This window comes from Lactuca sativa, chromosome 4 (assembly GCF_002870075.4).
Source record: "Lactuca sativa cultivar Salinas chromosome 4, Lsat_Salinas_v11, whole genome shotgun sequence".
Taxonomy (NCBI): domain Eukaryota; kingdom Viridiplantae; phylum Streptophyta; class Magnoliopsida; order Asterales; family Asteraceae; genus Lactuca; species Lactuca sativa.
Genome location: NC_056626.2, coordinates 369,166,253 through 369,179,209, shown reverse-complemented (window position 1 = coordinate 369,179,209; position 12,957 = coordinate 369,166,253). Strand labels below are relative to the sequence as shown.

The 12,957-nt window shown below is 36.4% G+C and overlaps 2 protein-coding genes across 2 annotated transcripts; both read right to left on the bottom strand.

Annotated features, from left to right (window-relative positions):
- Window positions 1-263: 263 nt before the first annotated feature.
- Window positions 264-1,703, bottom strand: LOC111891496 (uncharacterized). The gene is made up of 5 exons (XM_023887556.1): window positions 1,343-1,703; window positions 1,099-1,262; window positions 841-993; window positions 648-791; window positions 264-584 (listed from the first exon to the last, which is right to left on the bottom strand). The coding sequence occupies exons 1-5, from the start codon at window positions 1,701-1,703 to the stop codon at window positions 264-266; spliced, it is 1,143 nt and encodes a 380-aa protein (XP_023743324.1).
- Window positions 1,704-6,584: 4,881 nt separating this feature from the next.
- On the bottom strand, window positions 6,585-7,268 carry LOC111891495 (uncharacterized). Its single transcript, XM_023887555.1, has one exon. The coding sequence runs from the start codon at window positions 7,266-7,268 to the stop codon at window positions 6,585-6,587; it is 684 nt and encodes a 227-aa protein (XP_023743323.1).
- Between the last annotated feature and the right edge of the window lie 5,689 nt (window positions 7,269-12,957).

The following is a 12,957-nucleotide window of genomic DNA, read 5'->3' as shown; positions in this document are numbered from 1 at the left end:
TTTGTATGGGAGATCATTGTGATTGCACTTATGATGTCTTGAGATTTTTGTTGTAAAGCTTGACAAAGAGTATCAGTAATTCCCGAAATTTGTTTCATCATATGTAAAATGAAAACAAATTCAAAAGATGTCATTCTTTTCAACGCGATACTAGCATCACCTTTTGTATTATAATTAGAGCCCACTTTTTTTATGTTTTCCAAAACCGTACAAGTTGGATTATACATCCGTATAAGACTACTAATAGAAGTAAAATGTGAGCTCTAACGAGTGTCCCCGTCACGCTTTAAAGTAGCAATTAACAATTCTGCAATTTCAGCAGCTTGAGCAGCTTGTAGCTCATCTTGGCATTTACAAGAAGCACCAACGGCATTCACAAAGAAAGATAAATTTTGGAAAAATTCATGTACAAAGCTTACTTCTCTAGCTGCTGCAACCAATGCAAGTTGTAACCGATGAGCCATACAATGTATATAATAAGCACATGGATAATCCTTAAGGAATAATGCTTGTAATCCCTTCCATTCACCACACATGTTGCTAGCTCCATCATACCCCTGTCCACGAAGATTCTCAACAACAAGCTTGTAAGAAGTAAGAGTTTCTCATATAGAAGAATACAGAGTGGAAGACGATGTATCTTTGACATGGACAAGATCAAATAATTGTTCTTGTATGTTACCTTTCTTGTCAACATATCTAAGAACAATGGCCATTTGTTCTTTCTTACTTTCATCACTTGCCTCATCCACGATTATGCAGTATTTAGCATCACAAATATCTTCAACTATCTTTTTTCTCACTTTCTCAACAAAAACATGTAAAAATTTCTTTCTAAACCTCAGGTGAAGTGTATTTCGCGTTGCCGGGTGCATTTTCTAAAACGACACCTGCAACCTCTTCATTGTAAGAAGTTGTGTGTTTGATTAACTCAATGAAGTTACCACGATTGTTTGAATCAATTTTCTCATCATGCCCCCTAAATGAAATCCCCTGAAATGAAAGAAAACAAACAACATTTATTGATGTTTTCACCCTTAGCCTGTTCTTTTCAATTTGACCAGCAAACTATTTTTGCAGCACTTTATCAATATGTACTGATTGATTCATCAAAGTATCACAAAATCGCACAACATTATAATGTTGAGAGTTTGGTATATCTCCATTGTGTTTCAAAAATGAATAATGTTTCCCTTTAACTTTGTTCCAGTTTTTAAAACCATTGGTTGTAAATGCATCATGGCCATTATGGGTATTTGACTCTTCAAGAAAAATATAGCAATAAAAACAATATGCTCTATCTTTAGTTTTAGAATACTCAAGCCAAGGAAATTCGGAATACCATTTAGTCTGAAAACGTCGTGGATGACTTTTTGAACCAGATGGAGGATATTTAGGCAACACAAGTTGATGTGGCCCGATCTTAAGTATGCTCGTCTGATTTCATCCTTCATATTGGCTGCATATTTCCATATAGGTAGATGTAGGCCAGGATCATGTTCAATAGAACAAAATGTAGGATTCTTAACCGTTGAAAATGGTGTAGGGCTCTTAGCCATTGAAGATGGTAGAGGGTTACCATCTTCTGGAGGTGCTTGAGGGTTCCCAACCGGTAATGATGATGATGTCGTGTTTTTCTCTTCACCTCTTGGTAAGACATTACGTGTGAAAAATGAATCCAATCTTTTTTGCTTTGTTCCCATAGTTCAACAAAATTCACTAATCACAGAAAAATTCAATTACAAACATAATATTATATTTGTATACAAATCAAACTTATATGTAATACAATAACACATAATACAATTATTCATATAACTATTTCATAGCAACAATTAACAACCTAATTTATACAATACATACGAATATACGATCAAAAAATAAAATCAATGTAGACCTTAATGTTAAATTGGACAGAACTAATTCAATTAAAAATTATATAAGATATAAATAAAACAAACTGATTAATTAAGATAAAATAGAAAAAAACAAAAACAAAAACAAACAAACTTGGTGACGCTATGGAGATTAAACTTTGAAGTGTTTTAATTGCAATAAGAAATTGGAACGACTAACGACAATGCAGTACGTTTCAAAACGACAAACCCTTATTTGATTGAGATGCCGGCAGTATCCCTAATGTAATGCGCAAAGAGAAAAAGGTAAAATAAAATAAAATAAAAAAACTTAAAAGTTGTAGACAGTTGGCCATTTTAGCCCAAAATGTGTTTTAACTAAGGAGATTATATATATATATATATATATATATATATATATATATATATATATATATATATATATATACACACACACACACGGCGAATGTTCGCGCGTTGCGCAGAAGCATCTATATACCTGAAATCTTTACATGTTTTTTTTAAATATAACATTAATGTTATTGTTAAATTTGCTATAATAATTCGTATACTAAGGAGATATAATATATTGATTATTTTGAAGAGTAAATTACACGAATGGTCCCTATGGTTTGGGGTGATTTGCGTGCTTGGTCCCTAACTTATTTTTTTAACTCAGAAGGTCTCTACTATTTGTTTTTGTTACGCGCTTTGTCCCTACAATTTGTTTTTGTTACGTGTTTGGTCTCTGTCTTACCTAAAAAGACTATTATTTAAATTGGGAAAAATTGTGGGGTAGTTAAGGTAAGGTGAATGGGTGGGGTTGGGGTGTGTTTATTTAAATAAATTAGAAAATCAAGGGAAAAATAGTCTTTTTAGGTAAGACAGGGACCAAGTGTGTAACAAAAACAAAAAGTAGGGACCTTCCGAGTTAAAAAAAAAATTCAGGGACCAAACACACAAATTACTCTAAACCATAGGGACCATTCATGTATTTTACTCTATTTTGAATTATATGATAATATATACATCTATTAAAACTGCATAATCTCAATCTTTTGAATGACCTCTACCCGCGGGTTACTCAGGAATAAAATAAAATATAATATATAGTTTAATGTTATTTATAGTTGTAGTTATTACTAACTAATTTTTTTAAAATTTATTTGTTTAACGTTTTAATTTCTATCATTATAATTATTTGAACCATCAAACAATTTTTTTTGATTTAAAGGTAACAATATAATCATTTATATAGAGTTATTTTTAACTATTGATATTGTAAGTTATTTTAAGATAATTATTTGAAAACTTTTAACGATTATAAAAATATCTTTAGGAAATATTTTAGTTAAATTGATATTACAAATTAGTTTTTGCATTTAGCACTACAATTTATCATTTTTAACTATTCACAAAATATTCTTTGGGTTTTTAAGTGAAACTGAAATTTATATTGAAGTTGACCTTGTAATGTTATATTTAAATTAACAATTTAAGTATTTTGACCAAACTATTCAAAAGTTGTAGCTTTAAATTGATAATGATTTACCTACAACAACATATTAAATCTAATAAATTAAATATAATATGTTAAAAGTTAAAGACATAACTTTATAAGTAGAAGTAAAAATATTATGTTAATATTGAAATTTAATTTATTTATGATTACGTTTTAGGCTTGATACTTATTTAACCTTATTAACCAACTTATAATCATTATTAGAAAGACACTACAATTTATCACTTTTAACTATTTACAAAATATTCTTTAGGTTGTTGAAGTTGAACTAAAATTTTTATTTAAGTTGATCATATAAGGTTATATTTAAATTAACAATTTAAGTATTTTATACAAATTATTCAAAAGTTTAACTATTTACAAAATATTTTTTAGGTTGTTGAAGTTGAACAAAAATTTATATTTAAGTTGATCCTATAAGGTTATATTTAAATTAACAATTTAAGTATTTTATACAAATTGTTCGAAAGTTGTAGCTTTAAAATGATAATGGTTTACATACAACAACATATACCTAATAAATTAAGTATAATATGTTAAAAATTAAAAACATAACTTTATAAGTAGAAGATAATATATTCTTTTAATATTGAAATTTAGCTTATATATGATTACACTTTAGGTTTTATATTTATTTAACCTTATTAACCAACTTATAATCATTATTATAAAGAAATTGAAAAGTCATGGGAGTTTCAAATGAATGTGGTGAAAGAAAAAATGAATGGGAGTTTCAAATGAATGTGGTGAAAGGAAAAATGCTAACTTTATAAGTATATAATGATATATATATATATATATATATATATATATATATATATATATATATATATATATATGCTCAAGTTATCTAGGGTGGGCCATGGCCCACACTTGCGTCTAATCAGGTCCGCCCCTAGATTATCATTTGTCATTTATCTTATCTTTATTGTTTACTCTTTATTATTACTGTACATTTCACAATCAACTTAATGGATTGGAACATCTTGGATCCGTCTGAAGCAACCATGATTAGGATTAATGAAGCTGCCAGTGTGGTGAAATTGAAGATTAGGAAATCTGGAATCTCGAAAACCAAGTTGTTGATGCACAAAAACCGTCTCAGAGAGGTGCCCATGAAGGAATGCATTTTTTACGTCGAGTTGGTTGATCGCCCATTTTTTGTATAAAGCAATGTTGAGAACCGTCCGGATGGTAGCCGGTTTAACGATCGGGCTGAAAGTTTCCTCGCAATCGACACCCACCTATTGAGACCTGCCATCACAAACCAAACACTCTTTATAGCGCTCTAAGGAACCATCAGCCTTTGTTTTATGTTTAAAAATCCACATACATCGAATAATGTTCATGTCGGAGCGACGAGGTACTAAATCCCAAGCATTATTATCAATAAGAGCGTTAAACTCATCAGTCATGGCATGGTTCCACTCAGGTATGGATAAAGCATCAATGTGATTGCAAGGAAGGGGAGCAATGGTGGTTTCGGTAGAAGTATGTAAAGATAAAGGTTGTTTTGGTTTAGTGATGCCCGACATACTCCAGGTGGTAATGGTGCGAGTTGGTGGGGGTGGAGGTGGTGGATTGGGAATATGAGTAGGTGATTGGGTGTTGGTAGTAGGAGGTGATGGGATGTTCTGTTCAGTATTGGTCTGTCGGCGACGAGAATAAGTATGGATGAGAGGTGGTGCGTCGGCGGTAGTAGTGGAATTTATAGGTGGCGGAGTCTTTGGGGATGTGGGTGTGGGTCTACTTGACTCGGTATTCTGAGAAGATTTAGGAGATGTTGGATTGGAGACAGGAGATGTTTGGTCAGTGGGATAGTTAACCGAATCCCAAACGGTTGGATGTGGTTCGGTTGTGACTGAATGTTGAAGGTGGTCATAGACGAGAGGGGACGAGTGAAGTTTAGCAAAGGGGAAAACATGTTCGTTGAATACAACATGTCGTGATATAATGATCTTGTGAAAGGAAAGTTCGTAGCATTTATACCCCCTATGATTGGAGGGGTATCCAAGAAAGACACAAGGAGAGGATCGGTTTGCAAGTTTATGACTGGAGGTGGAAGGTGTGAGAGGATAGCATAGGCAACCGAAAACTTTAAGGTAATCATAGGTGGGATGTTTGTGAAAAATAAGGAAAGTAGGAGTAGAATAGTGTTTTGTTTTGTGGGGAAGAATATTAAAAATGTAAGTTGCCATTTGAAGGGCATGGTGCCAAAAGGTGGTAGGGAGAGACGTGTGAGCAAGGAGAGTGCGAACCATGTTATTGATGGTGCGGATGGTTCGTTCCGCTTTCCCATTCTGAGGCAATGTGTGGGGACAAGAAAAACGAAATTGCATGCCATTAGTAGTGCAGAAGTTATGAAAATACTTGTTGTTATATTCGGTGCCATTGTTACATTGGAAACTTTTGATGAGACGTTCAAATTGAGTGGTTATGTGTTTATGGAAGTTAAGAAAAACATAGAAGACTTTTGATTTGTTGGATAGTGGGTAGGTCCATAAATAATCAGTGTAATCATCAATAAACAACACATAATAACAGTGACCTCCTGAGCTAAGAACGGGTGAGGTCCATAGATCACTATGAACAATATCAAAAGGTAAAGATGTAAAGGACGTAGAAGCATAAAATGGTAACTTGATATGTTTTCCAAATACACAAGACTGACAAATATGTTTATTGGAAAAAGAACGAACAAAAATAAACTTGTTTTTATTTAAAACACGTAAAGAAGAAGATCCGGGATGTCCCAAGCGATGATGCCAAAGATCTTGTGACAAAGCAGCAAATGTGGAAAGACTTGTGACTTGTGTATTTGGCGGTGAAAGAGGGTAGAGATCTCTGGTGCTATCACATTGGACGATAGGAATCCGCGTCTGGTAATCCTTCACAAGACAACCAAAAGGGTCAAATTCAATAGTAACAGAATTATCAGTGGTAAGGCGATAGACAGACAAAAGGTTTTTAATGAGGTTTGGAGCATGCAAAATATTTAAGAGTTTGAGAGGTGGGAAGGGAGGTTGAAGTGTAGTGTGTCCAGAACCATGAATCGGTATGTGTGAACCATTACCAACGACAATACGGTTCAGTCCTCTATTATTGACATAAGTTGAGATGTTACCTGTGGTATTTGTCATATGATTGGTGGCGCCTGTGTCAAGATACCAGTTGGGGTCCGGATTCAGTGTCATGGTGTGCATGGCCTATTCGATATTGGTGGGAGTGTATGAAGCTTCAGCGGCAGCATAAGCATGTGCAGGAGAATGACCCAGAATACCAACTGTCGGTGGGCGAAACTGATAACGAGGAGCATGTGCAGGAGAATGACCCAGAATACCAACTGTCGGTGGGCGAAACTGATAACGAGGAGCTGTAAGGTATGGAACCAGCAGAGAATTCCAAGTAGGGCCATTCCATTTCATCCATGGCGGCCGCTGCTGTTGAGTGTATGATCCGCGCCCACGATCGCGTCCCCGACCCCTTCCGCGCATGCCCCTGCCCCTGCCACGATAAAGACCTTCAGATGCGCCTCTAACCGAAGACCGAGGATGGTGAGATTGGGGCGTGTCTGAGATATCACGCTGACCGTGAGTGCCAGAAGTCACGACATTGGCTGATTGCGATGCGACAGTGGTGACGGATGAAGCTGTAAGGGCATTGCCAGTGGGTGTTTGTAGAGATTTCCTAGTTTCTTCAAGACATAACTTTGATCGGGTAGTGTAGAAGTCAGGAAGCGGTGTGGATTGTTGGAGAAGGGTAGCAATGCTATCGTATTGATCTGTAAGGCCAACGATAAGTTGCAGCACCAAACGTTGATTATCAACAGGAGCATCCACATCAGTGAGTTGGTCTGAAAGGTTCTTGACTTCTTGACAGTAGGCAGCCATATTGGCAAAGTTTTCAAGTTTGGTGTTGGTGAATTTTTGTTGAAGGTATAGAGCACTGACAGGTTTACTATCTATGAAGATATGCTCTATTGCTTTCCAGACATCAGTTGCGGTGGCTCCTGGAGGGAGGATGGTGATAAGTAGATCTCTAGATATTGTCCCATATGTCCATTGCAGAACAATGGCATCTAGGTGGGACTATTGTTCAGTGGTCTTGACAGCAACATCTTTATCTTTTTCACTGGTAGAAGAGTGAGTGACTTTAGCAGGAGGCAAGATGTGATCGAGTACCTGGAAAGCACGACAATGGATTCTGAATAGTTCAGCCCAAGATGTATATTGGCCGTTTTCAATTTCAAGAGTAACATGAATGTAATTTCGGATGTTTGATACAGTAACAACAGGATAAAGAGGAGTTGACATTGTATTAGATGAGATCAAATGAGTAGAACAGGAAGAAGAGATGAGAGGGACGATGATCTACAACTAGGGTTGAAGAATGTCGACTGCTAGGTTTCACAGAGAAGATGTCGCCTGATATCATAATAGAATCAGGCAAAAGTCGTGTGTTCCCTCTTATTCACGTGAATATAAATAGGTCACAATATTTACACTTGACAACCTCTAAAACACAAATAATACAATCTATCACAATATATATTATATAATCGACTAGTCTAATAGATTTTGTTTCCCCTCCCACATTCAATTATAAAAGGAAGGTGCTATAGTCTTATAGCATCCTACTTTCAGTATTCCTCGGTAGATTTCATGTGTAAAGGACATAGTGTCATAGTTTGATGCTTTGATGGCCTTTTTGACTACGTATACGTTATAATTTGATATTTTTTTTATGTGATTCCAATGCTTGGATACAATTAATTATAACTCATTAATAATATTTATAACTCTATAGAAAATGTTCCTGCATGTTTCCAAGAACCATTTTCATTCTCCCATGTGCATGTTTCCAAGAACCATTTTCATTCTCCCATGTGCATGTTGAGAATGCCCCTACAACACTAACATTTTAGGATTTTGTTATTGGAATGACTTTGAAACCTACCATGTAATGCAATTCTTCAAGTGGCTCACTTTTTTTCTGTATTGTCTAGATTTTAATCAAGCCATGTATAACTTTATGAATATAACACCTCTCACATGTTAGAAGTTCTGGTGAACACCAAGCGGATTTTCTTGAAACATATCTCATCTAAAATAAAATATGTTGTTTTTTTTTCTTGATTACATGACTTTATTATTATAACAATAACTTTACTCATATTGTTACAATGCAACCATTCTAGTACAATGGTGAGATCTAATTAATTGGAGAATTCAACTCATCAAAATTCATTGTCCCTACTTACAACCTCGTTTCACTAATTTGCATCTTTTATATATATATATATATATATATATATATATATATATATATATATATATATATATATATATATATATATATAGGGAAGGGTTATTTGGAAGACAAAAAAACCCTAAAAATGCATAAAAAATACTTAGAGATTACAAAACTTCTTTTTGAAAAAAATTTTGAAAAAATCACAGCTTTTTATACAAAATCGGTGTAAAAAAAATTTTACAAAAAAAATGATTTTTTATTTTTTTTTCAGCGAATTTTAATAAAAACCTGTGATTTTTTATAAAAAAAATTCAAAAAAAGTAGTGTGATCTCTATGTATTTTTTTATGCATTTTTATCATTTTCAGGGTTATTTTGTTTTCCATAGAACCTAAACCTATATATATATATATATATATATATATATATATATATATATATATATATATATATATATATATATATATATATATATATATATATATATATAACGCTCTAAAAATTTCAACCAATTTAAACTTTTCGAAAACAACCCGGTTTCATTAGTTATTACAAAAAAGGTTTTCAATACAATTATTATCAAAGTCTTCCCAGAACCACATCATAAAACAAAATCATGAGGAGTGGTACGATCACGCCTTTGCCTTGCCACGGTCTCCTGAAGAACCTGAAAAAACATTAAACCACAACTGTAAGCCCGAAATCTTAGTGAGATACCCCCAAAATACCAACCACATATACCATACACGCACAACATGCCATATCATAACAGAACACCGAACAGCCATGCACTTCGGGTTTACTATGTGACTGGTCCGCCACAGCGGCCTTCAGTCAACCTGGTCCACCCTCCGAGTCTAGCCATATACATCGAGTCTACAGTGTGATTGGTCCACCCGCACCATGCCTTCAATCCACCTGGTCCACTCTCTGATTCTACAATATGACTGGTTCGCCCGCACTGGGCCTTCAGTCGGCCTGGTCCACTCTCCGAGCCTCGGCACGTCTGGTCCGCCCTCTTGGGCTTACAGCCTATCCGGACCGCTCGTTGGGCCTTCGGGACAACCGGTCCGCCCTGGGTATGTTGGCCTATAACACAAAGCAGAACCCGCTCAACCCAACCCTAGTCCAACAACCATGTGCACATAAACATTCAATCATATAACAATTCATAGACAATCAAACCGATCTAGCAGATCACATATCATAACGTCATCCTAACTAGGATATCGACCTAACCGGTCACTAGCATAGCATCATCCTATATACCAGGATACCGAACTTAACCAGGTCTCTAACATATACCATCCTAACTACCAGGATGCAAACATAGCAAAGCAAAACATAACAACGATACCCAGATCACAATCCGATAAAGGGCCGGACTTGGTGCCGTAGACCCTGTCGATATAGTGAGGATAACTCACCTGCAACTGCCGACTGAAAGATAATACCAAGATGCTTCGACCACTGACACAATCTCCACCACTAGCCAACACCAACACTAAACTCAAAACAAATGCCAATAATTACTAAAATGCCCCAGGAAGTCAAATGGTCAACCCTTGGTCAAAGTCAACCTCCTGACTGACTCTACTCGCCGAGTCAGCCCGCTGACTCGTCGAGTCCCTCAACTCTGAAAACTCCCATATCGCGACCCAACTCGCCGAGTCCCACGAACTCTGAGTCACTTCCTGCTCAGCTCACTGAGTCGTCCCTTGACTCACTGATTCACAACTCAACCAGGAAAGGTTAGGACCTCACAACCAGACTCGCCGAGTCCAAGAACAGACTCCCTGAGTCCAAGGCTATCTTCAACAGACTCGCCGAGTTGTTCTTCCAACTCATCGAGTCCTTGCCTATCTTCATCCAACTCGCCGAGTACACCCATGTGACTCGCCGAGTCCAACTAGTTCTTAATCCATACAGTGGCTTTCCAATCCATGAAGGGGCTCCAAACCATAGATCTACCCTTCTACAAGCCATCCATCATGTAAAGTGGCAAACTTTATGTGAATCCAAAGATATCTAAGCATAATATACTCTAGGGCTAGGGTTTGGGACAAAAGAACTTCACCAACAAGTCTTAAGCATAGACTTTATGGCTTTCTGGATCATTAACAACCTAGATCTGAGGTAGCAACCTCAGATCTTACACCAAACTTGAGATGGACCTCATTTATGCCCCCCAAAACCCCACAAATGATAGATCTAGATGCACAAAAGCTCAAACAGAAGATTATTACCTCAAATGAAAGCTCCAACTGATGAAAAAGCTAAATCTCTGCAAAGCCCTTTGCTCCAACCTTCCTGTTCTTCAATCCCCCTCCAAGATTTCCTCCTCTGAGGCTCTAAATGCTCTCCAACTCTCTCATAATCGAAAGCTAGGGTTCTGGACTTCAAGGGAGAGTAAAGAGATTGGGGAGAGGGTATTATGTCCTTTATATAGGGCTCAACCCCCGGAATTAGGGTTTTCTCCACTCAGCACCAACTCGTCGAGTCCACCCATGCGACTCGCCGAGTTGGTCACTTATCACGCGACCTGAGACGCGACTCGACTCGTCGAGTCTAACCATAGACTCGCCGAGTCGACCTTCTTATTTACATTTTTAGCCCTTCAACTCTACTCCTGATTTTTCCGAGATGTTACAATATATATATAGGGTAAATTACACGGATGGTCCCTGTGGTTTGGGGTAACCTGCGCGCCTAGTCCCTGAGCAAGATTTTTAACTCGGATGATCCGTAATGGTAAAATTCATAACCATCCTGGTCCCTCACTTAACATCCCGTCTAATTGCTCCGTTAAAACACCCCACGTGCAAGGCACGCAGGGGTATTTTTGTCTTTTTAAGTCACCCTGTCTTCTTTAAACATGGTTTATTTGTCTTCTTCCCCCATTTCTTTCTCAATCGCAGTCTTCTCCTCCCACCTTTCTTCTCACAGCCGATCAAACATGGTGAAATGCAATTGTGGTGCGATAGGCGTTATACGTACTTCAACTACGAAAAGAAACCCAGGTAGGGCATTTTATGCTTGCCCATTAGAGGTACGATGCTGGAATTGTTTTGGGGGATTTTCTATTGTAACCCTAGTATGCGTATGTGCTAATCGAAGCTATTCACAGTACAGGGACCAAGGTCTGGCTTTATTAAGTGGGTAGATGAAGAAAAGCATGGTCATGAGGCGGAAATAAAAAATGAGGGGCTTGAAATCCAAATTCAAGAACTTGAGGTCCAAAATCGGAATCTGAAGGCATTGTTAATAATCAGTTGGTTTTTGTTTTTTGGGATAGTTGTTTACAAGTTGTAGTGTTAGTTTTATGTTAATAATCAGTTGGTTTTTGTTTTTTGGGATAGTTGTTTACAAGTTGTAGTGTTAGTTTTAAGATCAACAGAAGTAGTTGTAGTTGTTTACAATGCCTTGTAATGAAACTTATTTGTATCAAGGGTACCCTTTTATCAATGAAAATGATATTTTGTTGAACTTGATTGTATTTTACAATTTGTGATGTATCTTGGGACATTGGTTAAACTACATTGCTAAAAGAAATCAAAAGATTACATTGACAAAAGCAGATGACCCAAATAAAAGCAAAACATATGACCAAAATAAAAGCAATGCCAAAAGCAGATGACCAAAATAAGCAAAACAGATGACCAAAATAAAAGCAATCAAAAGATTACATTGTTTGTCAAAGGCAAAGTACATTGCTAAAACTGGATACTATAATTACACCATTGTTTTTCAAAAGCAATTAACATAACCATCACAACACATAAATTAGTTCAAAAGAAGACAATGTTTGTCAACATCAACCAAAACAATACATAAGCACCTAAAAGCCACATTTATGGGACACCTTTCCCTTTTTTGCTAACACTTGCCCTCACTTTTGCACTTGCATCCTTCACTTTCGCACTTCCAGCACCACTATCATTCCTTGAAGTTTGTGATCCACCAGCCTTCACTTTTTCACTTCCAACCTTCACTTTTTCACTACCAGCACCACCAAGAATCTTTGAAGTTTGTGATCCACCAACATTCCTTGAACTTTGAGAACCACCAGCCTTCTGTCCCTTGCAAGTCCTTGCATTATGCCCACTTTTGTTACACTTAGAACATGTCACTGATTTTTGTGCTCTTGACAATTGGTTACCTTTCACCAAATCCTCAACCTCCATGGCAGATCTCCTTCTCTTTTTCTTTGGTCTTCCAATGGGCACATGGTGTTTTGGAGGGAGTAAGGTTGTAGGGCATGTAGACTTCTCCCACATGTTCCTTCCATTGATTGGGTGAATTGTAAAAGAATACATATTCTTCCATG

Coding starts and splice junctions, on each gene's coding strand:
- LOC111891496 (XM_023887556.1), bottom strand. CDS start 1,703: ATGGGAACAAAGCAAAAAAGATTGGATTCATTTTTCACACGTAATGTC. Junction 1,263..1,342: donor CGACGTTTTCAGACTAAATG/GTATTCCGAATT, acceptor TTTTTCTTGAAG/AGTCAAATACCCATAATGGC. Junction 585..647: donor AATTATTTGATCTTGTCCAT/GTCAAAGATACA, acceptor ACTTCTTACAAG/CTTGTTGTTGAGAATCTTCG.
- LOC111891495 (XM_023887555.1), bottom strand. CDS start 7,268: ATGGCTGCCTACTGTCAAGAAGTCAAGAACCTTTCAGACCAACTCACT.